This window comes from Pituophis catenifer, unplaced genomic scaffold (genome assembly GCF_029215685.1).
Source record: "Pituophis catenifer annectens isolate HBS135680 unplaced genomic scaffold, rPitCat1.0.hap2 SCAF_6, whole genome shotgun sequence".
NCBI lineage: Eukaryota > Metazoa > Chordata > Lepidosauria > Squamata > Colubridae > Pituophis > Pituophis catenifer.
Window position 1 is genome coordinate 78429337 of NW_027256886.1, and position 26484 is coordinate 78455820.

A 26484-nucleotide genomic window follows, 5' to 3' on the forward strand; every position below is an offset into this window, starting at 1 on the left:
CATTGTGAAGGTTTAATCAACTGTTTGCAATCACGTGATGTTTTGGAGTCATAACTGGAACAATTGACCCACAGTTTTAGATCAAAATGCCATGTTACAAAACTGAATGAAAACATGACTTGCGAACAAATACTCAGTAATAATTTAATTAGTCTGGAAATTATATTCTTTCACCTTAAACTTACATCACATTTTCAAGTGGGAAAGAAAAAAAAGATGAAAAAAAATGCCTTATTAAGAAGACCAATATAAGCTGTGAAAGAAGAAAGTAATATTTTCTGTTTCTTATTTAGAAAATCACCTGCTTTTTGCAGTCAATACCTATCTGTGATAGTATTTGTCTACTATTTGGAAAGCAGGCTGACAAATCTCTTTTACATGCTTTCGCAATACCACAAAAATATACTGCTCAAAAAAATAAAGGGAACACAAGCAGAAGACATCCGAGATCTGAATGAATGAAATAGCCTTATTAAATACTTTGTTCTTTACATACAGTAGTTTATACACTGCTCAAACAACTAAAGGGAACACCAAACTACTGTATGTAACGAACAAAGTATTTAAAAAGGCTATTTCATTAATTCAGATCTCGGATGTCTTCTTCCCTTTATGTTTTTGAGCAGTGTATATTCCTTAAAACTACTGTTCAGCTATTCTTTGTAAGTAAAAACTCAACTTATCTTCTCTCTCTGCTGTACCAAGCGAGTTGTGAGAATCTCCAGATTCTAATGTTTGTTTTGTTTTCTGCCTCTCTTATGTCCTCTTGGCTTCACACATAATAGCCCCTTCTCCGACCCACCCACCCCCTTCCCCCAGCACCTTATGGCAAGTGAGCAACCCAGCAATGTGTCAGGAAAGCTTTTTGCTGAGCTGCAGAAGCTGATTCGTTGGGGGGAGAAAAAAAATAGACCTTTGCTTAGTTGTGGCGATTCTTGTGGGGTCAGGCCAGACGTTGCTCCAGATGGCAAGTTGTCAAGTCAGACAGGCCAGGCTTTGGGAGACCCAGATTGCAATGTCAGGATTTTCCTGGACATGCGCATGTGCATCCCGTTCCCAGGGTAGCAAGGTGCTGGGAGAGAAGCAGAGGGCCACCTACCCATCTGCTACAACCTGTTCAGCTCCTTCTCCTGCTGCTATAAAGACTTCCCTGACTTGTGACTTGGGCTCAGAGCCCAGGAGGAAGCAACAGAGCTTTGCTTTAGGTCACCACAACGGATCTGAGATGATTGCTCTGGAAGATTTCTGGTAGAACTTTCTCCTACCTGGCCTTGCCTTCATAAGCAGTAACCCTTTGGGACAGAGGTGCACCAAAACTCTTTGACATACAGTGAGCTCTTGGCATGCGCTGTAAATTTTCTTCCCATTTTAAGTTGGAACCTTTGAAGGTGGAGATGCCGCTTGCTTCTTTTCAAAGTGAGAGAAAATGAAGAAGGAGACTCAAAATCCAAGCAAATGTGGGGGGAACGCCACGTTTCGCTCTTGGTTTGTCCAAAACAGGGGCCACTTCATACCTATTGAATGATATGTAATTTGGGGAAGATGGTGCTTTTCACAATAAGTCCATCCTCTTGAAGTTGAGGAAAGTATTTTCTCTTGAAGATCTATTGCAAGCAGCTTTTTTTTAAAAAAAAATTGCTTCAGCAAAAGCTTCCCCCATGAAACCCTGTAAACCAAACCCCAAGGAGACTCCCAGTGCAGATGCTGGCTTCCCCTGCAGCAGTGAGGCAGGCTGCGCAGCGAAAGGCAGCTCTGAACGACTGGAGAACACCGCCAAGCGCAGGCTGGCTGCCAACGCCAGGGAAAGGAGAAGAATGCAGGGGCTCAACATGGCCTTTGACCACCTCCGCAAAGTGGTCCCCCAGTGGGGGCAAGACAAAAAGCTCTCCAAGTACGAGACTCTTCAGATGGCGCTCAGTTACATCATGGCCCTGACAAGGATCCTGTCTGAAGCCGAGAGGTTCAGCGCACAGAAAGGCTGGATTAACTTTCAGGAGGAGCATTTCCATGCTTGCACGGGTCAGAAGACAGCTGTGGAGACCGAGCCCTACGCTCCCAGACTTTTCCACTTCCAGCCTGATCACTTCTAAGTTTTATCAACTGGATCAACCGTGGATCTGGGACAGGCTCGTTTTCTCACTCTTGTAAAACTTGGCAACGAGAATTTGAACAGCTGCATCAGGTAAATCACCAGTTGTGATACTCTTGATCTCATTTGATTTCATCTTTGGAACAAATCGATCTAATTCATCGGCTGCCTGTTGGAGGAGATAATTTTCCCCCTTCCTATTGGTTACCTGTGAAATATGTACAATATCTTCAGGTTGCATCCTTTTGACGTTATGCAATTTTTGGGGGGGTAGTTATATGTGTCTGACCTACCATGCCTTTTGTTTTCACAATGATATGTTGAAGAAAACAAAGAGGATTAATAGTAACAATAACAGCAACAACAAAATTAATCCAGTTTTATATATGGCATGCATGGACAAATTTGGCTTTTGGAGAATGTAATTGACTATTTAATCAGAATGATTAGATATTCAAATCTCCATTAATTCTTAAATTGACAGTGTATTTTATTTTGTTTCCTCATTAATGGTATATTATATAACGGAAAATAGAAATGATATTCTTTAGTCCTCAAAGAAGTAACTTCCTTAAACTTTGTAAGTTTGTCCTTATAGGTTCTTCTAAACCAAACTGCAAGTTTCACTTACCTTACAACTTGCAATTTCTCAGAGTGTAAACCTAGAATGAAACTAATTTCAGTTATAGTCTTTAGCGTGTTTAAATATTCTTTATGCTGCTATGAAGTTTAAACAATGTTACAGGATGATATAAGATGCTTGCGTGAAAATAAAATTTTACAATTTGTAATTCATAATAAGGCTGATTTTTTTTTATATTGTTTCATTTCTTTTACAGTGTAAAAAGTTTTGTAAAATATAAATAAACACATTTTTTGACATATAAAATGTCTGTTATTAAAAGTGGTGGGCATCCGATCTTGGGCGGTAGATATGCTCTACCAGAGGAAAGGTTCTGTCCATTCCTTTAGATGGATAACATACATAAAAAAGGAATGCACTAATTATTTTGGAGGCATTATGGTTGTAAATTATTAAAGCTGTGGACGAAGACTTGGGTGACACAAACTGAAATCCATCCTCATTCATGGAAATTAGCCAGGTGATTTTTAAATAGTCACTCTTAACCCAACTGATGTTGTGGATGGATGTTGGAGTAGAAATTGCTGCATTCTCAGAGGAAAAGAGACTTAAATCTGAATTTAATCCTTGTCAGGGATATCTGCAGAGTGGATCATTCCTTTGCTTTATTGATTGGCTGCCTGTAGCTCTATGATCAGGTCAATTGAATCACAAGCATTGGGAGTGGCCATTGAGGATTTCCAGACAAGTCACTTCTGTCTTGTTGCTGATTAAAATAAGCATTTTTTCTAGTAGACAAGCTCAGCTTGGGGATTCTTTTCCCATGTCCCTTTAAAGCCAAATAACCACATGCCTGGCGGATTTCCATGGCCATCTGAGCCAGCAAGAAATTGATTTCATGGATTTTAGCTTGTGCAGTGTGTTGGGTATATTTCTGCCTGAAGGAATATGGGGGAAAAAAAAGACACTTCTCTCTTGCCATCCACGGACATTACCAAAAGGCTAAAAAAATATTTAAACATTTTAAGAGAAGAAGCTAGCGAAGTGGTAGAGCACACACATTTCAAAACCACAGTGAGAATCCATTTCACTTGAAGCCCAATCGTATTTGGCATCATAGCCCTGGTTATGTTCTGCCCCAGCTCCGGATTCCCGAGGATATTGACACACACCAACGGTCCTTATCAAATTTATTAAGTAGCAAGAATAAACCAAAGTCCGGCAAAGGTTGGCAACCAGCCCAGAAAACAAGATATGATAAGACTTTTCCAAAAATGCTCTGATGATAATTACAAGTTGTTTCCAGCAAGAAACTTACTAACGGCGTGTGACTTAAATAGGCTAAGGGAGTGGCCAATTATCCTCAAGCATTACTCTCGAGGAGATCTCCTCCTCCTGAGTAGCCACTCCTGCCTTTTGGCAGCCCTGCATGCTCGAGCATTGAGGAGAGGCTCCTCCGCTCTCTCCACTTGAAGGAGCCTCTGGAGGTTCTGAAGGCCCTGGCTGAGTCTCTGCCTCTGGCACCACATCCTCTTCAGCCTCCTCGCTGTCCAACGTGAGCGCCAGCTGTGCAGGCTGCTGGCGTGACACCACACCAGCCTCCTCGTCATCGGGATCAGCCACAATCCTCGCAGGCCGCTGGCGGGCCACAACAGGTTATGACCAACACGTCACTTTATAGCAGGGGTGGGCAACTGTGGCACCTTTAAGACCCGTGGACTTCGACACCCAGAATTCTTGAGACAGCCATGCTGAGCCATTCTGGCTCAGGAATTCTGGGAATCGAAGTCCACAGGTCGTAAAATTGCCATAGTTCCCCACCCCTGCTTTATAGAATAGTCTGTCATGCAGGAGGACTTCAATTTAGGCTCAGCTACATATTAATAGCCTTTATTGTCCTTGTACATCACGTATACAATGAAATTGGTTTAGCCTCTACTGGTGCAATCCATACTCACTCCACTGTAACACCAGGAGCTCAAAACCGCAGCGTCTACGCGTGCCACCATCTTGGGCCTTACCTAAACCAACCAAATCAGTTTAAAGATACAACGTAGATTGAATAAACATGCAAATAACGACAGTGCATATTGGTCTCTCATTAAACCATGAGCAGCTTGCTGAGCCGCCATGAACAAAAGCAGAACCACAGTTTATATACCCATTACAAAGACAAGACGAAGAGAGGCGAGCACAGTGTAAATTACAGAAGATATAAGAATGTTGTTTATAAACCCATGTGTGTGACTTTCTTGTCTCTTATCTCTTCCCACAAGGTCAGCATACTGCTATATCTTTGAGAACTGGTCACTGAATATAGAAGAGTGTGATTTCATGGCCACACGTTCCTATCTGATTTCTACCTTGTCACCACGCAGGTCAATCCAACTTGCTATTACTTTAGGATACTTTAGGCCAGGGGTCTGCAACCTTAAACACTCAAAGAGCCATTTGGACCCGTTTTCCACAGAAAAGAAAACACCGGGAGCCACAAAACCCTTCCTGTGCCTGACTATTTCTTGAGCACCACAAAACTAGCATATGTAGTTGAATTAAACATTCTGTTTTTCTTCTGAAACTTTTCTTTTCTTGGATTTATTCATGGTTGGCCTACCGGGGGTTGAAAAGCTCAATAAATCGCGTGCCGGCAGGTGTTGCACATTGCCGGTTGTGATGCATATTTTGAATGACAAGGAGCCGCAGCAGAGGGGTGAAAGAGCCACATGCGGCTCCAGAGCTGCAGTTTGCTGACTCCTGCTTTAGGCAGTTCACATAGATTGTATGTATGGGAAATATTATAGAATTGGTAGCAAAGGCAATTGGTAGCTCATGTGTGTTTGAGGGGTAACTTATTCCACCACTCTAGACATCTGGTCTGAAGCAATCCAAGTTAGCAAGTTGTTCTTCCAAATGCTTCTTCTCATCTGAAAACTCAGCTTTAATTTCAACTGGCTGTTGTGCCCAAATCCAAGTTCAGTGAAGATGTTTGGCTCTGTTGCCCTGAGTTTCTCACTCACTTGCATTGATGCCAGTCCCCCTGAAAATTCTCAAACTCCTTCAAAAGTAGCGATCATCCACTGCTTCCTGTTGCTAGAGACAGAACAATGCAATTGTTCTTAAAGTTACAGGAATAATATTTAATCCTCTCCTTCATCCCAGCCAGGACTAAACACAAAGCAAACAGTTTCATCCCTTCTGAGCCCTCTCAGCTGCTTGTAGAATCTGGATTATGAAAGTCAGGAAATGGACCTCCTTGTGTGATTTATATTTGCCAGGAACAGAGGAAGAATTTCAGACTGCAAGCAGATCAACTGCATTTAATCATCTTAAACATAGCATGTATTTTTGTCAGCGACAGTAGTGAGATGAGTTGTAAGTAAAGAGCAGGAAAAGTTCTGATATGGTGCTTTTAGCACTTTGATGAAAAAAACAGACAAATTTGTTTCCCTAATGGCAAATGTTTATTTAAAGCAGATGTACTTAAGCTGACTATATTTGGACTCTGAAGCTCAGAAAAGTTGCTCCTGTAACTACAAGGCCACCACGAAATTCCAGGGCTACAGGTTACAGCGAGGAACAGAAAATCATCTCTGGAGTAGGAAATCACAGAACACTTCTGTGCTATTGCCCCAAAACTTGTTTGGGGTGCATCCATATTGTTACCAGGAGTTGTGCTAGACTCAAGGGAATGCTTAAATTTACTATGAAATTACATCAGGAAACTGATTTAAGCTTTGGCTGCTCTGTACAAGATAAAAGAGTACCTTGGACAGAGCCAAGGTAATGAAGAGATAATTCCTCATACTGTATGTTGTTGGGAAAAAGGAAGGCGGAGTTACTGGTTTGCTAAGGAAAGCAGCAGACAAGACAGACAGAGCACTGTATTTTTCCATCTATAAGACACCCCCATGTATAGGACAACCCACTCCCCCATTTTTCTTACCCAAAATTCAGGAATCAATATTTTAAGCAATCAGAAGTTTCGCTCCTGAGACTAGTTTGCAGAGATAAGTTATTGGCAGTTTTGCAACTGCAGTTCTCCTCTCGGTCCCCCGTGTATAAGACGCTCCTCTATTTTTAGGTAAATATTTTTAAGGAAAAATGTCATCTTATACACAGAAAAATACCGTATATGCTTTTGTGTTTGGGTGCAGCTCTTCTTCTTCAAGGCGGCAATGATGAGACTTCCTCGCAGAATTTCTCCAAATGCACATTCTGTAGCAAATCCAGGTATGTGGCCTTGAGGACAGCAGGATTGTCTTCAGATCTTCACATGGAAACTATTTTTGGGGTGTGAGTCACCCTCATTAAGGGAGGACAGAGGTGTTCCGTGCCAGCTTCAATAGATGTCATCTGTTATCATGACTTGCACTCTAAAGACAACCTGGAAAAAGCCTTTGGCTCTGTAATATTTTGGGTAACAGTTCCCCAGGGACACAGGCAAAGAAATATTTGTATAATGCGACTCTGAAGCATTTATTCAATGGATGAGGAAAAACACATTAGAACAGTTTGGCATTTTTCTTTATATGCATTTAAAATATACTTTAGAACATACCGTTCATTCCCATCCCTCTTTCCATCAAAGATATGTACCTTATATATTACGAGGATTAAAAACCCATTTTAATGGAAAAATAACAACGTCATATGGGTAGAATGTAAGGCCATTGAGTTGTGCAATACATACTTCATTTAACAGGTAGGAAGTTTCATTTGATTTTCCTGCTATATTAATTCAGGTATTGATTAAAGTGGGTAGGTGAAGTCATTTTTTCCCCACAGAACAGTGCTTGCGGTGAATTTTACAACAGTTCCCTATATATATTATAATGTGCCTTTCTATGACACAAATCAAGAGTTTACAACAAAGCAGTTGTGGATCAATTGATCTATTTTTTTAAAAAAAAATATTTTTACATCAGAAATAGGAAGACAATGGTGCTATCATTTATATTTGTGCTTTGCTGACTTATATGAGAAACATGAAGATTCCAAGTAACTGCCCAGTATTATTTGTGATGAATCCATTTTTCAAATTTTCACTAATATTTCCACAGAATATCCTCCTTGTTACATTTCTGAAGTTGTGCTTTCACAGCGATACTGCATGGTTTCACTGAAAAAGGATATCTAAAGTTCGGGGCTGGTATACTGCATGTGAAATAATCTCAAAACACAAAAGCATTTTCTTTGCTTTGTAGTATCCTCTTATGCAAAACAGTGTTTTTAGAGTCCTTTGGATTCTCTAATCTTTTATTGGAATTTAGCAGGTTCAGAAAAGAAACCAGAATCCCAATAAATATATTAATAGAAGAATGAGCCGAGGTGGCGCAGTGGTTAGAGTGCAGTACTGCAGCTACTTCAGCTGACTGCTAGTTCAGCAGATCAGCGGATCAAATCTCACCGGCTCAAGGTTGACTCAGCCTTCCATCCTTCCGAGGTGGGTAAAATGAGGACCTAGATTGTTGGGGGCAATATGCTATTTAGTATACTGTCTTTGGTGTAAGCCACTCAGAGTCCTCGGAGAGTGGGCGGCATAGAAATATGAATAATAAATAAAATAAATAAATAAAATAAATGTGGACATGCTCTTCAGCAGGTTTTCACAACTTTTAAGATGTGTAGACTTCAACTCCTAGAATTCCCCATCCAGCATGACTGGTTGAGGAACTCTGGGAGTTGAAGTCCATCTGTCTTAAAGTTACCATGGTTGAGAAACACCGTTTTGTAGAAGCTATTGGGCGCCATCCAATCCTGAATGCACTTTCATTCAACCCATGCATTTCTTGTCTCTGCCTCCTCTTTCTCCTTCATCCTGTTCTATAGCGCTCCAGCTCTTTGAAGCAGACTGAATGGCTTATGAAAGAGATGTTTTGATTATGATAGTGAATATTCTTCCAGGGGTCGATGCCCATTTATTCTAGCTTCCCTGGTTTGGAAGCACACTCAGCATCTTTATTAAGTCAGCAAGGATTTCAAAAGAAAATAGATTTATTTCGCTTCCATGAGCTTTCTTTCCTTGTGGAAATTTGTAGGAATGACTTTGGCTGCATAAAACGAAAGAACTTGTTTCTAGTGCAAAGTTTACGTTCTAGTTTATGAAATAAATAAAAAAGAGAAATGAAACTGTCTTCTGCAAGAAGAAAAGTCTGGAAATTCTGAAAGATGTTGTCTTTCAGCAATATTCAATAGCCACAATGGCCTTTTTTTTCACATAAATCTACCCACTCAGTTGATTTGATATCAGTTACACATATCAAGGAAGGGTTACTTTCTATATGCCAAATAAGCTACTGAATTAAAGTTTGTCTTGGCTAAATTGCACTGGGTCCAGCACTGATCAAATGGCAAGGAATTGCTATTGGGTAAATGTCCATGTTTTTCTGAATAGTTTCAGTCATTAAATTTGAAAGCACACACACATATTCCCTGTACTACAGGAGATATATATCAGGGGTGAAATCCAGCAGGTTCTGACAGGTTCTGGAGAACCGGTAGTGGAAATTTTCAGTAGTTCAGAGAACCGGAAGCGGAAATTTTCAGTAGTTTGGAGAACTGGCAAATACCACCTCTGGCTGGTTCCAGAGTGGGGTGGAAATGGAGATTTTGCAATATCCGTCTCCCAGGAGTGGGGAGGGAATGGGAATTTTGCAGTATCTTTCTCCTGCCATGCCTACCAAGCCACGCCCACCAAGCCACGCCCACAGAACCGGTAGTAAAAAAAATTGAATTTCACCACTGATATCTATGTTTTCACAAATGTACATCAATACATGACAATTACATTTACCTAATCAGTGATATTCATTCATTTATATCTGATTCTTCAGGCATACTCAATTTTTCTCCTGGAACATTTTCCATATGAAAGTAGACTATTTTTTACAAAATTTTGGGAAGTTGGACTTCAGTGAATCCCTATGCAGCTGAGATACATTATTGTTGTCACATAATGCTTTCTATTTCCTCTGCCATCATATTTCTGTTTAAGCTACCTGGATACAAGAACAGCATTTCTTTTAATACTTAAGGGATGTCTTCAATTTTTCTTTATAATATGAACTGTCCAAAGTGATTTTACAACCCTGTTTGGAACAAGGTACTGTTCTCTTGATCAAAATTTAGAAGGACCTTCTCATGTTCTGCTCAGTTGGGAAGATTCAGTTGCCTCTATAAGAGTATTTGGGATTTTAATGAAACAGTTTGATCTCATGGCAATCACACATTAATTTAGAGCTGTATTACTCAACCTTGGCATCTTGAAGAGGTGTGGATGTCAACTCCCAGAATTCCCCAGCCAGCATGCTGGTTGTCGAATTCTGGAAATTGACATGCACACCTCTTCAAATTGCCAAGGTTGAGTAATAGAGTTTTAGACTCCGGCTTCATTTATAACAAAGCAGAGAAGATGCTTTCCTGGGCACTAGGAACAAGATACTAACCTCTGATAATTAGGAAGAAATGACAGAAGTCACGGAAACATTATTTCCAGGGTCAACAATTATTGGAAATCTCATACAAGTAGTCCTCGACCTATGACCACGCGCTTCATGACCATTCAAAATTATGACAGTGCTGAAAAAATTGTCTTATGGCAGCCCTTGCATTTACAATCATCACAGTTGTTCCTGTGGACATATAATGAAAGTTTGGGCATTTGGTAACCGGCCAGAATTTATGCCAGTTGCAGCATCTTGATGTCATGTAAATGCCATTTGTGACTTCACAGAGGGCTTCCAACAACCAAAGTCAATGGGAAAAGCTGTATTTTTTTTTTAATTTGATTTATATGCCGCCCTTCTCCGGAGACTCAGGGCGGCTTACAATGCGTTAAGCAATAGCCTTCATACTTTTGTATATTTATACAAAGTCAGCTTATTGCCCCCACAATCTGGGTCCTCATTTCACCTACCTTAGAAAGGATGGAAGGCTGAGTCAACCTTGAGCCTGGTGAGATTCAAACTTACAGTAATTGCAGACAGCTGGTGTTAATCACAATGCTTTTAGTCTGCTGAGCCACCAGGCCCTTGCTTAATGACAATTGTGATTCACTTAACAACTGTGGCAAAAAGGTCATAAAATCAGGGTTGATTTATTTAATGACAGCATCACTTAGCAACAGATGTACTGGTCCCATGTGTGGTCATTTGTTGAAGTCTACTTGTATTATTTTGATGAGGTCACTGCTCTTCATTCAAATTTCTTTTTAAGGCACATAATACCTCATATGATGATTTCTCCAATCTGGAATTCTCCAGCTACTTGAGGATTATAAATTTCAGCATGCTGTAGCCCAAACACATGGAAGACACTAGTGAGAAAAACTATTTAAACCAGGTTTCCCCTTTCTGAATGTATGGTGACTATAGTTTCCTAGAAAATCTCCTTTTCTGTCTCACCCAGAAACACTCCCAAAAAGAAAATAGGTTTGGCTATTGTGGAAGGATTGGATTATAAAATGCCGTAATTAATGCCAGTGAATTCCTAGTATTAGTGCAAAGTTCAAAATATTTTAATCCTGAGCTGGATTTCAATTTAGTTGTAGTTTTTCAGAGGATTGAGACTTTGTTTAAAATATATAGCCAATAACTATTCACTGCTAATAATACCCAGTATTATAAAGTTCTTTGGCAAGTCTGATAGAAATAAATGTATTCTTTCACAGTGAAATTAGCATCGTATATCTGAGTTGTAGTTTAAGCATAACAATGCTAATATGCATTTCAAACTTTAATGGGTCTTCATTTAGAATATTGACTAAAAGCAGAATGCAATAAAACTGGTTAATTGCATGTACTGATTTATATCATGTGCTAACAAAATCTCTTTGCTTTATGGCCTCTTTGAATTATTTGTTTTAAATATGGGAGGTCAATCAATATCCAAGGTGAATGAAGTTTGATTGTTAAGTTTGGACTAAATGATAATTCCTTTTTGTTTAATTAGTGTCATCTACGGAAGAATTTTATTCTCGGTACAGCGACCTCTGGATGCTCAAAATGGGGAAAAATAGAGGTGAGGTTGTTGTAAAGGAATAGGATTATTTCCAAGGAAAAAAATGCAATTATCCAGACCCAACTATATCTGCAAGAAGGCTATAATTTAAAGGGAATATCCTAATCCATTTTGATAATAGGTATATATATATGCAAGTTATGTAGAATTCTGAAGATAGGAAGAAATCCTATCTAAAGGCCAAAGAAACAAAAACAACATGCAAGGCATTTTTGTTTTTGTTCAAATATTGATTTCTAAATATGGAAAAAAAAATAAGCATGCTTCAAAATGTATATACCATTGGGAGCTTGTGGGATGACTATAATATGGGCTTTGTGGTACATAAGCTGTTTTATAGCTAATTGCAGTATGATCCTATACATATTCCTCAGAAGTAAGGCTCTTATAGTTGAGTGGACTTACTTTAAGGTAAGCGTATGCCTGCAGCCTAACAACAGGGCACCTTAACACTAATATTAAGAGCCCTCTTTGGGTGCAAGATTCATGAGTATAAGAGTCACACTTTAAAAAATTTCTATTGTTTAGAAGCAGTTTCTATCTGAAATGTTACACTTATCTAGTTTTGGGTTGGCTAATTATTTCATTTGTATGAATTCTTAGCAAACTGATCAGTCACAGTTTTATTTATTTTTTTTGTATTGGATCTGTGTTTTGTGACTACCAGTATTCAAAACCAGGGATTTAGGGGTGTATGTAGGGGATCCAAAAAGTAAGATGGTATCATGGAAGAGTGGTGGAAACTGCCATCTTGACTTTTTCGAGCCTCTTTCCCTTTCCAGATGCCCCTGTATTTGGTTTCTCCTTCCTCAGAATGATTACCATCACTGTAAATGTCCTTCTTGGTACCTTTCAGACAGCTATCCAAATCTTAACCAAGTGCCTGTTTAACTGCCATAAAATCTTAGCAGGAAAATGGGCACATCTTTTTTTTTACTTTTTTAACAGCTGAAAACAAGGTCACTTTTCTTCATAACCCGTGGAACGAAAGTAACACAGCACAAAATTTGTCGCAGTATATTCTATACCACATCGAAATCTTGGCTCTCAATATCTTTACCGTTTATCAATTATAAGGTTAGCTGTAAACCTTCAATGTTTCAGCATGTCTCCTTCCGTTCCTTTTCACAGTTCTAGTATTTCTTTACTTTCAGGGAGAATTTGAACCTTTTTCTTCTTACAGTTCTTCACTTTCTACCACAGGCTGGGAAGGAGATGAAAAGCGTGCTGGATTCTCAACAGCGGAGAAAGCAGAGAAAATGTCGAGTCCTTGTCCCGTGAGGTGTGCATACCGTGTGCTGCTTGAGCGAAACTTGATTGGCTGAGATATCTGGTGATGCCACTGAGCTGAAGCAAAAAAAAAAAAAAAAAGGCATGAATGTAGGATATGACTACTGAGCATCTCTTTTAGGTTTTAAATAAAGGTTTTTATATATAAGACTGAAAATCAGGCTTGTCAGATGTTACATCTTTTCTATCCTGCTCTACGGAGTAGAGAGTTGGTCTCTGACAGAAAACCACTTGAAGAAACTAGAAGCATTTGAAATGTGGATTTGTAGACGGCTGTTATGTATAAGCTGGGTTAACAAAATCACTAATGAGGAGGTGATAAGCCACCTGGGAAAGCAAAGGGAAATCATCAAAAGCGAAAGTTAGAATATTTTGGACATGTGATGCGACACCCAGAAAAATACGGCATCCTTCACTTAATCCTCCAGGGAAAGATTGAAGGCAAACGAGATCCAGGCAGAAGAAGAACATCATGGCTTCAAAACCTAAGGGACTGGTTTGGACAAAACTCAGCAGCACTTTTTCATGTGGCTGTTGACAAAAATAGGATTGCCAACCTGATCGCCAATGTACGATGACGGATATGGCACAACAAGAAGAAGAAAAATGAAGTCTGTAAAAAGATTTATCCCTAGTTTGTATGTGAGAAGCCTAAAGCAGATTATAGAACCATGTGCTAAATGCCCTTGAAGTTGCTCCAAGAACTTTAGGTAGCTGGAATAATGTGAAATTTCCAATACTATTTTAATATATTAGATTAGATTAACAGAGTTGGGAGGGACTTGGTAGGTCATCTAGTCCTCTTACTATCAACATCCAATGCCCTAAATGCTTTTGAGCCTAAAAAATTATTTCAACATCTCTCTTGGCACGCACTAGCTGGCCTATGGAGGGCTGAGTCCTCAGGGTTATTATCTAAGCAAGGTTTCTCTCATTGATGGTCCTAACAGTGTGGAACATCTTGCCTTCAATTATTGCATCTTCTCTGTTCAATTTCATAAACTCTTAAAGAACACTTCTTCTAGAATTTTGGTTCCTCCTAATACCTTTGCTCCTGACTGCTACAAAGAATTTCACTGTATGGTATTCATTTTTTAATGGTTTTGTTGTCGTATTTCATGTTTCATGAACCAAGGAGGAATTTCCTGACAGTGAGAACAATTAATCAATGGGACAGCTTGTTTCTCAAAGTTGTAGGTGCTCCATTACTAGAGATTTTCAAGAAAAGATTGGACAGCTATTTGTCCAGAATGGCATAAGGACTTCTGCCTTGGGCAGGGGGTTAGACTAGAAGACCTCCAAGTTCTCTTCCAGCCCTATGATTTTATGATGCTATCATGAATGATGAACAGTAAGCAAAAAAGTAGTAATCAAGCAAACACAGAATCACTGTATGATGCTTCCATAGTATTTGCTGACTCAGTTTTCCATCCTTTGGAGATCGGTAAAATGAAGATATAGATTATTGGGGGCAATATGTTGACACTGTAAACCACCTGGTGGTACATAAGCCTAATGCTATTGCTATTGCTAAGGAATAACATTAACTATAGGTCAAAGATATACCTTTTTCAGGAACTGGGGAACATTTTTAAAGGTCAAGTGCTACTTTTAGTGAGCGAGAATTTCTGGAATAAATGTTTTGTGTACTTAGGGGAAGAACCTCCATTTGCAAATGGAATTCTTTCTCCAGCCTGACTGCCACCAGAAAGAGGAAAGGTTCAAGAAGGGCAGGGAAGGCTGGTGATAGACCTGACCCAAAGGTGCAATGGATCTCATCTGGTTTGTGGTCTGGTAGTTTCCTTCGTTGCTGCTATTTTTAAATAACTCCCTATAGAATCAAATTGATTATTCTTGAATTATGACTAGCTTCTCCTCTTCTCTCTAAGGACTACCCCAGCTGCCTCAGCAGTTTCAAGAAATTTAGAGGCAACTATTTTGTATGTAGCCCCAATGAAAGAGTTTGCAATCCAAGACATGCGTCCCAGAATACTTGCAGTTAGTGGGACAAAACTCTGAAAGTTGTACTTTAGTACCTTTTACAAAATGTCATCAATCTTATGAATGCAGCTGTAGGATTGCATTGGTTTCTTTGTTATTACCGTATCAGTGAGCTGTCTAAATTGAAATAAATACAATAAAACTGAGCAAACATTTTTTTAAAAAATTAGGCAAGTTCTATGTAGTTCCAAATAAGGAACTGTTAATATAAGAATTCAACTGAGTGTCAGGTTTTATTAGAGCTATTTAAGACTCTGCTGCCTGAAAATCTTTACTTTGTTATCCACGATCACTTACAAATCTCCAGAGACCCGGCCCAAATCTCAGGATCTCAACTCAGCTAGAAGGGGATTCATGATCTCTCCTGAGCAAATCAACCAAGTAAGTTATACAATATTTAATCTAAATATCTAATCTAATTCTAAAGGATTAGATTAAATATCTAACAATACCTAATTTAATTCTAATGAAGAGCAACAAGGATGATTAGGGGGCTGGAGGCTAAAACCTATGAAAAATGGTTGTAGGAATTCAGTATGTCTAATCTAGTGAAAAGAAGGACTAGGGGAGATACGATAGCAGTGTTCCAATATATGAGGAGCTATCACAAAGATGAGGGGTTCAACCTATTTTCCAAAGCACCAGAAAGCAAGACAAGAAACAATGGATGGAAACTAGTCAAGGAGAGAAGCAACCTAGAACTAAGGAGAAATTTCCTAATGGTGAGAACAATTATCTAGTTGAATACCTTGCCTTTAGAAGTTATGGGTACCCCATTTCTGGAGGCTTTTGTTGTGGCCCCGCCCTCTGAGCCTGTCCCATCGGAGGAAGAAAGCTCCGAGCATGAGGAAGAGGAGTCAGCCAGGCCTCCCTCTCCAGGCCCCTCCCCTCTGGCATTGTCTCAAGTGCCGGCCGAGGGAGAGGAGACAGCTGATTCGAGTCAAAGTGATAATGACACATCATTCCTGGACGCACGCCTCCGAAGGCGTGATAAACGTTTGCAGCAGCTTGGGAGGCGTGCTAGGGATTAGAACTGAGTCACTGGACCACACCCCAGAGACCACACCCCAGAGACTATATAATAGAGAGTGGTGGTCAAGGATCTTTTGTGACGAACAAAGCAAAACCTTGGAGTCACTAAAGCCTCGTCCGGAACTGCTGGGAGGAATATTATTTCTGTTTGGACTTTCTTGAACGTTCGTATCTTATCTGTCTGTTTGTGAAAATAAAGTAACTTGGCAGACGGTGTGTCTATCGCTGCCAAGTCGGAGATAAGAACTGGGTGCGTTCCAAAGTGTTTCCTTAACCCTCGACTGGCTGTGTGTGTGTGTGTGGGGACGGGGACAGATCATCTTGTTCGTCACCCCATACTCCATCGTTAACCCACGATGGACCAACAGCTGCAGCAGCAGTTACAGCAGATACTGCAGGCCAATCAGCTTCTGCAACAGCAAGTAGCACAGCTAACTGCCCAACTTGCTTTGGGAAATGCTCCTGCAGCTCCACCTCCTCCCCCTCCCCGTCCGAGATGCCCAGTGAACGTGCCAGATAGGTTTTCTGGGCAGCAGGAGATGTTTCCGGCCTTCTTGGGACAATGCCAACTGTTTATGGCAATGAGGCCGGAGGATTTTCCGGATGACCGGGCTCGGGTGGCATTTGTTATCAGCTCCCTCTCGGGCACTGCCGCCCGATGGGCCACGCCCCTGTTGTTGCAAGATAGCCCCTTGCTCCTGGACTTTCAGGGCTTTTTACAACACCTGCGCACCATGTTTGAGGACCCCCTCCGGGTGCAGACGGCAGCGAGGCGCATCAAGGACCTCCGCCAAGGCAAGCGCCCCCTGCAGGACTATATTGCAGAGTTCCGACTGCTAGGCCAGGATTCGGCTTGGAATGAGGTGGCGCTGATGGACGCCTTCCAGGACGGCCTTTCCGACGAGATGCAGGACGAGCTGGTTCGTGTGGAGGCGCCACCGACCCTCGACGCGCTGGTGACCCAATGCCTGCGCATCGACGCCCGCTTGCAACGGCGACGGCCCCGTCGGGCTCTTCCGGAACCATCGACAGCGTCGGCACCCCCGCGTTTCGCACCGACAGCGCTCAGGACCGCACAGCGTTTTGTGGCGACGGCTGAGGAGCCTATGGAGCTCGGAGCAGCCAGACCTCAACTGACGGCCCAGGAGCGGATGCGGAGACGTCAAGGGGGGTTGTGCCTCTATTGCGGCGAGGCGGGACATTTTGCCGCCTCGTGTCCCCGGAAGCGGAGTGGACCGCTCAAGCCTGTTCCGGAGTCTCGGCATGACCTGCCGGGAAACGGGCCAGGCCTGGCCTAGGGGAAACTCTGGGTCAGGCACGTGACCATGCCTCGCCGGAGTCGGCGGCTGTGGACTGTGAGCCCCCTCGGCACCTGATTTTGAACACCCGGGTGTTGTTGGCTAACCGGTCGGAGGGGCTCCAAGCGCACGCGCTGGTGGACTCGGGGGCCACCACAAACTTTATGGACCAGGCCTTTGTGGCCCATTACAAAGTCCCCTTGGTTCCAGTGGACCCTCCGTTGAGGGTTGAAACTATAGATGGGCGGGAACTCGTGGCGGGGCCCATCAAAACCGCTACCCAGCCCTTGCGCCTCGCCATTGGAAACCACGAGGAGGCGATCCAGTTTTACGTAACGGCGGATCTGCACTTTCCCTTGGTCCTGGGGATGGCCTGGCTTCGGGCGCACGACCCTCAGGTGGCGTGGTCGAGAAACGCCATCTCGTTCCCGAGCCTGCAGTGTGTCGACCACCTTCGCCACACCTGCGCCGGCCAGGACGTCTCTGCCCCAAACGTCTCCTTGCCTCCGGAGCTGACGCCCTTCGCCGACGTGTTCAGTGAGAAGGAGGCGGACCGCTTGCCCCCGCACCGACCCTACGACTGTGCGGTGGACCTAATGCCCAACGCGCCCCTGCCATCGGGACGCCTGTACTCCATGTCGGAGCCCGAGCTGGCCGCCTTACGGGACTTTCTGGAAAAGAACCTGGCCCGTGGGTTCATCCGGCCTTCGACCTCCCCGCTCTCGGCCCCGGTCCTCTTCGTTAAAAAGAAGACGGGGGACTTGCGCCTGTGTTGCGACTACCGGCGCTTGAACGCCATCACAGTGCGAAATCGCTACCCCCTGCCGCTGATCCCGGAGCTGATGGAGAGGTTGCGGGAGGCCTCGATCTTCACTAAGCTCGATCTCCGAGGGGCTTACAACCTGGTGCGCGTGAGAGAGGGGGACGAGTGGAAGACGGCGTTCGGCACGCGGTACGGACACTTCGAGTATACCGTCATGCCGTTCGGGTTGACCAACGCCCCCGCGGTCTTCCAGCACTTGATGAACGATGTGTTCCGGGACATGCTGGATCGGTTCGTGGTGATCTACTTGGATGACATTTTGATCTATTCCCGGACCCCGGAAAGTCACCTCCAGCATGTCCGCCAGGTCCTGCAGCACCTGCGGGAGCACCAGCTCTATGCGAAGTTGGAGAAATGCTACTTCTTCCAGACTTCCATAGAGTTCCTCGGGCACATCATCACCCCCGAGGGCATCGCGATGGACCCGCACAAGGTGGAGGCCTTGCGCAGTTGGGAACCCCCGCGTCGGGTGAAGGACGTCCAGCGTCTGTTGGGATTCGCCAACTACTATCGGACCTTCATCCCGGGCTTCGCCACCCTGACCTTGCCGTTGACCCAGCTCCTTCGGAAGAAGGTCCCGTTCCAGTGGGGGCCCCCGCAGCAGCAGGCCTTCGAGGTCCTCAAGCAGGCCTTCCTCACGGAGCCAGTCCTGAGGCACCCCAATCCACACCGTCCGTTCGTGGTGGAGACGGACGCGTCCAACGTGGCGATTGGGGCGGTGCTGCTACAGGCTCCGGTGGATGGCGGCACTCTTTTTCCCTGCGCATACTACTCCCGGAAACTCAACCCTTCCGAGCGCAACTACACCATCTGGGAAAAGGAGTTGCTGGCCATCAAGGCCGCGTTCGAGGCTTGGCGACATCACCTCGAGGGGGCCCGACACCAGGTGGAGGTGCGGACGGACCATCGGAACCTGGAGCACCTCACCACGGCACGGAAGTTGAACCAGCGGCAGATCCGGTGGTCGTTGTTTTTTGCCCGGTTCAACTTCCACGTCACCTACATTCCGAGCAACCTCAACCAGAGGGCGGACGCGCTATCCCGTAAGCCGGAATACTTTTGCCCCAAGGACTCCCTTCCCCCCCGGACGGTGCTGCCAGCGGACTCCTTGGCCGCGGTCCAGGAACCGGTGGACCTGCGGGCTCAGGTGCTGGAAGCGCAGCGACGGGACGACTGGTCGCAGCAGCGGAGAGCGGACGTCGGCCCCGCGTCCCCATGGACCGTGGAGGAGGGCTTGCTCAGACATCGGGGTCGGCTGTACGTGCCCACGAGTCTGCTCCGAGCCCTCGTTATGAACCAGTGTCATGACAACCCCGCGGCGGGGCACTTCGGCTTCTTTAAGACTTTGAACCTGGTGACACGGACTTTTTGGTGGCCTCGGGTACGGCACGACGTGCACGCCTACGTGACGTCCTGTGTGACGTGCCGACAGGCCAAAGCCGCGTCCGGCCCCCCTCCTGGACTCCTCCAGCCGCTGCCGACACCGGAGAGACCGTGGGGAGCCATCTCCATGGACTTCCTGACAGACCTGCCCCTGTCCGCTACGTACACGACCGTCCTCGTGGTGGTGGATGCACTCACGAAGATGGCACATTTCATCCCGTGCCGCGGCCTGCCCTCGGCCCGCACCACGGCTCGCCTGTTCCTGCAACATATCTTCCGCCTCCACGGCCTGCCGGACCGGGTGGTTTCGGACCGCGGGGCCCAGTTCACGGCCCGCTTCTGGAAAAGCCTGATGGCCGCGCTGGAGGTGCAGGTGTGCCTGTCGTCGTCGCACCATCCGGAGACTGACGGGGGCACGGAGAAGGTCATCGGCATACTGGAGCAGTACCTCCGCTGTTTTGTCAACCAGCAGCAGGACAACTGGGCTGAGTACCTTCCCCTGGCGGAGTTCGCCTTTAATAACTCCCAACACACCTCCACCCAGATGACCCCGTTCCATGCCAACGTCGGATACCATCCACGGCTTTTCCCGTTGACCATCATGGACTCCCCTGTTCCCGAGACCCGGGACTTCCTCTCAGAGCTGCAGGCGGTGCAGCAACTGGTGCGGCGGCAGCTGATCCGGGCGAAAGAGGATTATAAACGGTTCGCCGATCGCGCCCGCCGGGCGACGCCACCGCTGGAAGTAGGAGATCGGGTGTGGTTGTCCACAAAACACCTCCCCACGGACCGGCCGGTACGGAAACTGGCCCAACGCTTTATCGGTCCCTTCCCTATCGAGGCGGTCATCAATCCGGTGGCCTACCGGTTGACTCTACCCCGCTCCATGCGGCTCCACCCTGTTTTTCATCGGTCCCTCCTGGTCCCTGAGGCCCCCGCGAGCCATCTCCGCCGCCCACCGACACCTGCCCCCCCAGCCGCAGCCGACGAGGACGACGCCTCGACGTACGAGGTGGACAGTATCCGGGACTCCCGTTGGCTGAAGGGGCGCTTCCAATACCTCATCGCCTGGAAGGGGTACGGGCCCGAGGATTTCACCTGGGTGGACGCGTCTGCCGTTCAGGCCCCTGACCTGGTGCGGGCTTTCCACGAACAGTTCCCGTCCCGACCCCATCCCGACCGTCAGACCCGGGGGAAGGGCCCTGCGGTGGGGGATAGTGTTGTGGCCCCGCCCTCTGAGCCTGTCCCATCGGAGGAAGAAAGCTCCGAGCATGAGGAAGAGGAGTCAGCCAGGCCTCCCTCTCCAGGCCCCTCCCCTCTGGCATTGTCTCAAGTGCCGGCCGAGGGAGAGGAGACAGCTGATTCGAGTCAAAGTGATAATGACACATCATTCCTGGACGCACGCCTCCGAAGGCGTGATAAACGTTTGCAGCAGCTTGGGAGGCGTGCTAGGGATTAGAACTGAGTCACTGGACCACACCCCAGAGACCACACCCCAGAGACTATATAATAGAGAGTGGTGGTCAAGGATCTTTTGTGACGAACAAAGCAAAACCTTGGAGTCACTAAAGCCTCGTCCGGAACTGCTGGGAGGAATATTATTTCTGTTTGGACTTTCTTGAACGTTCGTATCTTATCTGTCTGTTTGTGAAAATAAAGTAACTTGGCAGACGGTGTGTCTATCGCTGCCAAGTCGGAGATAAGAACTGGGTGCGTTCCAAAGTGTTTCCTTAACCCTCGACTGGCTGTGTGTGTGTGTGTGGGGACGGGGACAGATCAGCTTTTAAGAAGAGACTGGACAGCCACTTGTGTGAAGTGATTTAGTATCCTGCTCAAGCAGGGGGTTGGACTAGAACACCTCCAAGGTCCCTTCCAACTCTGTTATTCTATGTTCTAATTCAAGAAAAAAGTCAAGTCCGATAAAGAGAGCCTTCAAAAGAAAAAAACGTGTCATGGTGGGAAGACAGAAGAGATGACAAATACAGAATTGAGACTGATCTGATCCAGGGGTGAAATGCTCCCAGTTCGGACCGGCTCGGGCGAGTAGGTAGCGATGGCGGCGGGCAGTTCGAAGAACCGGTAGCAAAAATCCCTGCCCCCGCCCCCCATGCCCAGCTGAGCCGCGCGATCATCAGAGCCTTTTTTTCCTTTTAAATGGCTCTGACGAGCCAAACTCTGACGATCCCAGCTGAGTTGCCTGCTAATCAGGCAACTCAGCTTGGATCGCCAGAACCATGTAAAAGAACAAGTTTCTTTTTTTTCTCCCCCCCACCGCCCCTTGCTTACCTTAGCTGCTGGTCGCAATGCCTACCTTGCTTTGCTTGCTGTAATACCTGCAATCCATTGCATCAGCAAGCAACTGAATCTCCCTGCCTGCAATCAAGCTCATCGGTGAGCAGCCGGGTGAGCTATCTGCAACTTTAAGACTTGTGGACTTCAACTCCCAGCAAAGCTGGCTGAGGAATTCTGGGAGTTGAAGTCCACAAGTCTTAAATTTGCCAAGATTGGAGACCTCTGTTCTATTGGGTAAGTTTTTTTCCCCTTTGGGAGCTTTAAAAAAATAGTTAATTGGGGTTTTTTTAGTTGTTCTTTTTTTAGACCTAACCATTTACAGTTTAGGAAGTTTTAAATTTAGCTGCTTTTATATAAAAATAAAAATAAATTAAAATAATATTTGTGCAGCTTTCTGAGATTTAGTGTGTTTCTGTAGTGTTTCACTCTAACTACACAAAGACACAAAATCTCACAAAGCTGTATATGGAATTTTGTGTGTGTAAAGTGTGAAAATTGGTTTTTTGGGCTTTTTGTGGCTGTGTGAGGTTCCTGCTTGTTGCAGGGGCCATTTTGGGTCTAGCACAGCTGCTTTTACATTGTGGGTGAGCCAGTTGTGTTGTGTTTTGAAGGTTAAAAAAGGGCAAAGAAGTGACATTGACTTGGCCACGCCCACCCAGTCACCTTACCACCAAGCCATGCCCATTAATTAAGGCCCACCCACAGAACCAGTAGCAAAAAAATTTAGATTTCACCCGTGATCTGATCACACATATAACATATATTTTGTTCATTTACTGTATCCCTAAAGTTTTGACCACTTACCGTATATATCAAGTCTAGCAGTGCAAGAGACAATACCGGCTTCATTTTTCGCAGACAAAGTGTACCAACCAGCATCTACTTTTTTGGCAGGCTGAATCAAAAGGCAAACATATCCTGTAGCATCTTGGTGCATACTAAGAAGAAATAAAATGATTTCAGTGTCATTTGTGACATACTGGAGGATTTTAGTGAAATCATTCAAGGAAACAACAGAAACAGTAATTTTAAATAAAATTGATATAATTTAAAACTTCATAATCCTCCGTAGTTTAAAAAATCTTGCATACTTGATTTTTATCCTCCTATAATGTGTCTCCAGTGGGACTTTACAGTTGATCTGTAATAATGCATAAAAGTTCTACCTGCTCTTGGGGATTCTGCATTTCAGCAGAGGTATTTTTTCCTAGATAAAGGAATATTTACTACTATATGCAGTACATGCCCTGAAAGCATTTTAATTGTTCTTTGTAGGAAGAGACACAGGCTACAGAGAACCATATTTAAATGTTTCAGAAGTTGGTTGAGAACTGTTTCAAGAGTTATGCATGCTAAAAGGTGCTACATGTTCAGTGCAAAATAAATTAAAACTTTGCGGCAATAAAATCTCACATTTTTAGACAATCAAAAAGCAGTTTCCCAAAAACCCATGCTCACCTTATCCTCTCCCTGTGGGGAGGTATGGTTTCATTGTCCTTCTTCCAGAAAAATATTGGGGGTGGCATTCCAATTACTCTACATTCTAATCGGACAGGATGTCCTTCTGGCACCCCACAGTTCTGTAGTCTCTCTAGTATCACTGGGGCTTTTTTAACTTCCTTTTCTGAAGAAGAAGAAAGAAAAGGCGGATTTATTGATTTATTTTGACCTTAAAATATTGAAATTGTTCAAAACGGTTTCTGGATGACTCTAAAAACTTCTGCGTGTCTGCACTATGTGGATGTGCATCTGTGTGTGTGTGTGTGTGTGTGTGTGTTAAAAAACCCAGGATGGCTGTAAGTATATAATAAAGGCCCCACCCATTTTTTCATACATTGTCCATGATTGACCAAACCCAACATTTCTGTTCTGACCTAGGCTTCCCAAAAGCACGAAGCAGACTCCCCATCCTGATAAAACCCCTTTTATTTAGTTTAAAGGGAATTCCTCTCCAGCAAAGTCCCGGCCAACAGTCTTTCAAGAGATTTCACAACTACAAACCTTTATCAGGCTTGGGAAGCTGCCAGGCCGATATCTTCCATACACCACTGTGTAGCAGACAATACTTGGCAAGAAGTCAGGAACAGATCTTCACTCTAATGAATTGAACTAATTGTCTCCTGCAAACTCCCCTCCCCTTTCGCTCCTCTTTATTCCTTATGGGAGGGGCCATTCACTGTCCACCTGTGGTTTTACTCCCGAGTCGACCCTTGTTCCTTAGCTGTTCCCTTCTCCTGGCAGCTCTGCGCATGCACACACTGGGAACAGGCTCCAGCTGTTCTTCTGCCTCACTGATGTCCGACTCCGAAGGCAGCTGACAACTGTTAGATGGCCCTGGCCCCATCTCTGCCTCCGATGCAGAGCACTCGTCAGAGTCTTCCCCAGACTCCAGGACTGGCCCATGTTCCTCCCCAACCTTCTCATTGTCTGAATCTGCTGCCAGAACTCCTGGCGGGCCACAACAATTTCAAAAAAGGACATCCAGTTTACTCAGTGTAAACATAATGACATAAAGATTCAGGGTTTGGCCAATGACATCCAATCCACTGCGAAGGAGCTCTGGCTCTTGAATTCAATCAAGCTCACCATTCATGGTACACAATTCATTAAGATAATGAACATTTTCATATGATTCAATTTTCAGCCACAGGGGTTTTAGTTAACGAAGTACACAAATGGTCTAATGTTCAGGATGGATGAAGAAGAACATCTAGTAAAGACTTACCTACAACAGACAGTTCCAAGCTGAAGGAATTTTGTCCTGTTTTGTTGGTGGCTACGCAGGTGTAGATTCCAGCATCATTTTGTCTGAGAGGATCAATAAGTAAAGAATGTACTCCATTTTCTCTGACCAGCATTTTGTGAGTGACATCTGGTAATACAGGCTTGCCATTCCGAAGCCACATCAGTTCTGGTGGTGGTAAGCCACTTACCTAACGGAGGAGAAAATAGTCATAAGCAAGCAAAGTTTCATATTAGTGACATCTATCCCAAATTCATTGTTCTTGTAGAACAAATGATGTAAGAAAACCAGGGAAAAGAAAACATGTTACAGGCCTGCATCAAAGATTATGGTGAACCATAATTGGCTGTATAAGCCTAAATTAACCATGGTTTATTAAACAATTGTTGGCTCGGATACAAATGTACCGAACAAGCATGCTCCCTGTGATGTGCAAACTGGATATCAAAGAAAAACACAATTCAAAGCCTACATTAAATGTTAAACAATAAAATCAAAATAAGCACATGCACCATCTAACAGCTGGAACCCATGTTAATGACAATTACCAATGGATGTTTTTCATAGCAGTGTCTGACATTTGTTGTTAATCCAACAATCGCTTTCCTTAATTTGTCTCAAATGAAAGCTACCTGGTTGTGTGTGTGTTCTTAGGGAACATGAGCAAATAGTAATGCAAATAATAACACACAATTAATAGTGCACCCCTTGCACCACCTATGCTGATGAATAAAGAAAGCCCCCTAGACCCCAATACCTTGCAATCGAGTCTGCAAAGCCGGCCTTCATGGGCTACCATGTCCCCAGGTGCCTGCAGGAAATATGGCCGGAAAAAACGTTCCTGCAGAGGTTCCCGATCTCTTTCTGATACACGGGACCTTCCCCTGCATTTCAAACACATCAGAATATTGGATAGGTGAGCAGAAAGAAGAGCTTTTAGCTAAGAAAACATAGTCTTCTGAATTTCATTGTTTAGAAATTAAGGATTTCCAAACCCACAACAGGAATTTGCCAAGTAAAACTCATGCTTACCTCATAATCTATATTTTAGCATCAGTAAAACTCATGCTTACCTCATAATCTATATTTTAGCATCAGATCCTTTTTTAATTTTATTTTTTTACCTGTGAGACTGGATAGGTGTTGATAATCTACTCCGTAGTGTAGGAGTCTGAACCATCAAACGACCAGAGCAGCTGATTCTTCCCTGCCAGAACATGCAAGAGAGAAAAAAATGTTATTTGTTCATTCACCATGCATTGGTCATTCTTCATTGCTAGATCACATTTGTGATACATAAGGCTGATTTTTTTAAAGAAATAAGACAAAAATCTTATTATACTTTTAGAACTATAAATCTTGTACTGCAGTTATTGTCATTGTTGCCAAGATTCAAAATCAACTGATAGCAATCAATCAATCATTAAAATGAACTTTCAAAATGTATGTGTCTGTCTTCATCCTCTTAAGTTTAAACAATGTATATGTGTATATAGGAATTTGTACCTGAGGATTTGCAGCCATGAATGTATAGTTTCCATCATCATCGTTTGTAGTAGCTTCAATATGTAAAGAACAAGTGCCATCCCCATCTCGAATCATTTTGAAATGTCCATTCTTCTTCGAAATTTGTTTGCCATCCTTAAACCAGTATACCTGGGGGATTTTTAAAGAAAGATCTATTATAGTCTTGTATTTATGACTATAATTCTATGTACGTATATTGGCTTGGAAGAAAATCTCATTGAATTCATTGTGATGATTTATTTGAGAGTAAAAAGACTGCATGAAATAATGCAGCAAATAGATTCTCAATTCAAGTTTAAATTTTGGAATAAACTAGCTGCATAAGAGACACCATTCTCTGAAACCAAGGGGCAATGGAGTCCATAAATCAGAGCTATATATGACCATTTATTTGTGCCACCCACA

At 43.9% G+C, this 26484-nt stretch overlaps 2 protein-coding genes across 4 annotated transcripts in view; one reads left to right on the top strand and one right to left on the bottom strand.

The window, feature by feature from the left end:
• The first annotated feature begins 1658 nt into the window (after positions 1-1658).
• Positions 1659-2090, top strand: ATOH7 (atonal bHLH transcription factor 7). The gene has a single exon (XM_070946106.1). It carries the CDS (start codon positions 1659-1661, stop codon positions 2088-2090), a length of 432 nt encoding a protein of 143 aa, XP_070802207.1.
• A 5050-nt stretch (positions 2091-7140) lies between these two features.
• Positions 7141-26484, bottom strand: part of MYPN (myopalladin) — a 101246-nt gene continuing 81902 nt past the window's right edge. For all 3 annotated transcript variants that reach the window (XM_070946342.1, XM_070946343.1, XM_070946341.1), the window contains 7 exons: positions 26059-26208; positions 25677-25759; positions 25310-25436; positions 24535-24742; positions 23268-23433; positions 22614-22747; positions 7141-13037 (listed from right to left, as the gene is read on the bottom strand). In XM_070946342.1, coding sequence (XP_070802443.1) covers positions 12868-13037; positions 22614-22747; positions 23268-23433; positions 24535-24742; positions 25310-25436; positions 25677-25759; positions 26059-26208 — 1038 coding nt within the window. In that variant the 3' untranslated portion in view covers positions 7141-12867. The remainder of the gene's footprint in view (positions 13038-22613; positions 22748-23267; positions 23434-24534; positions 24743-25309; positions 25437-25676; positions 25760-26058; positions 26209-26484) is intronic.

What these genes read in the sequence shown, in the direction of transcription:
- ATOH7 (XM_070946106.1), top strand. Translation starts at nt 1,659, where the DNA reads ATGAAACCCTGTAAACCAAACCCCAAGGAGACTCCCAGTGCAGATGCT.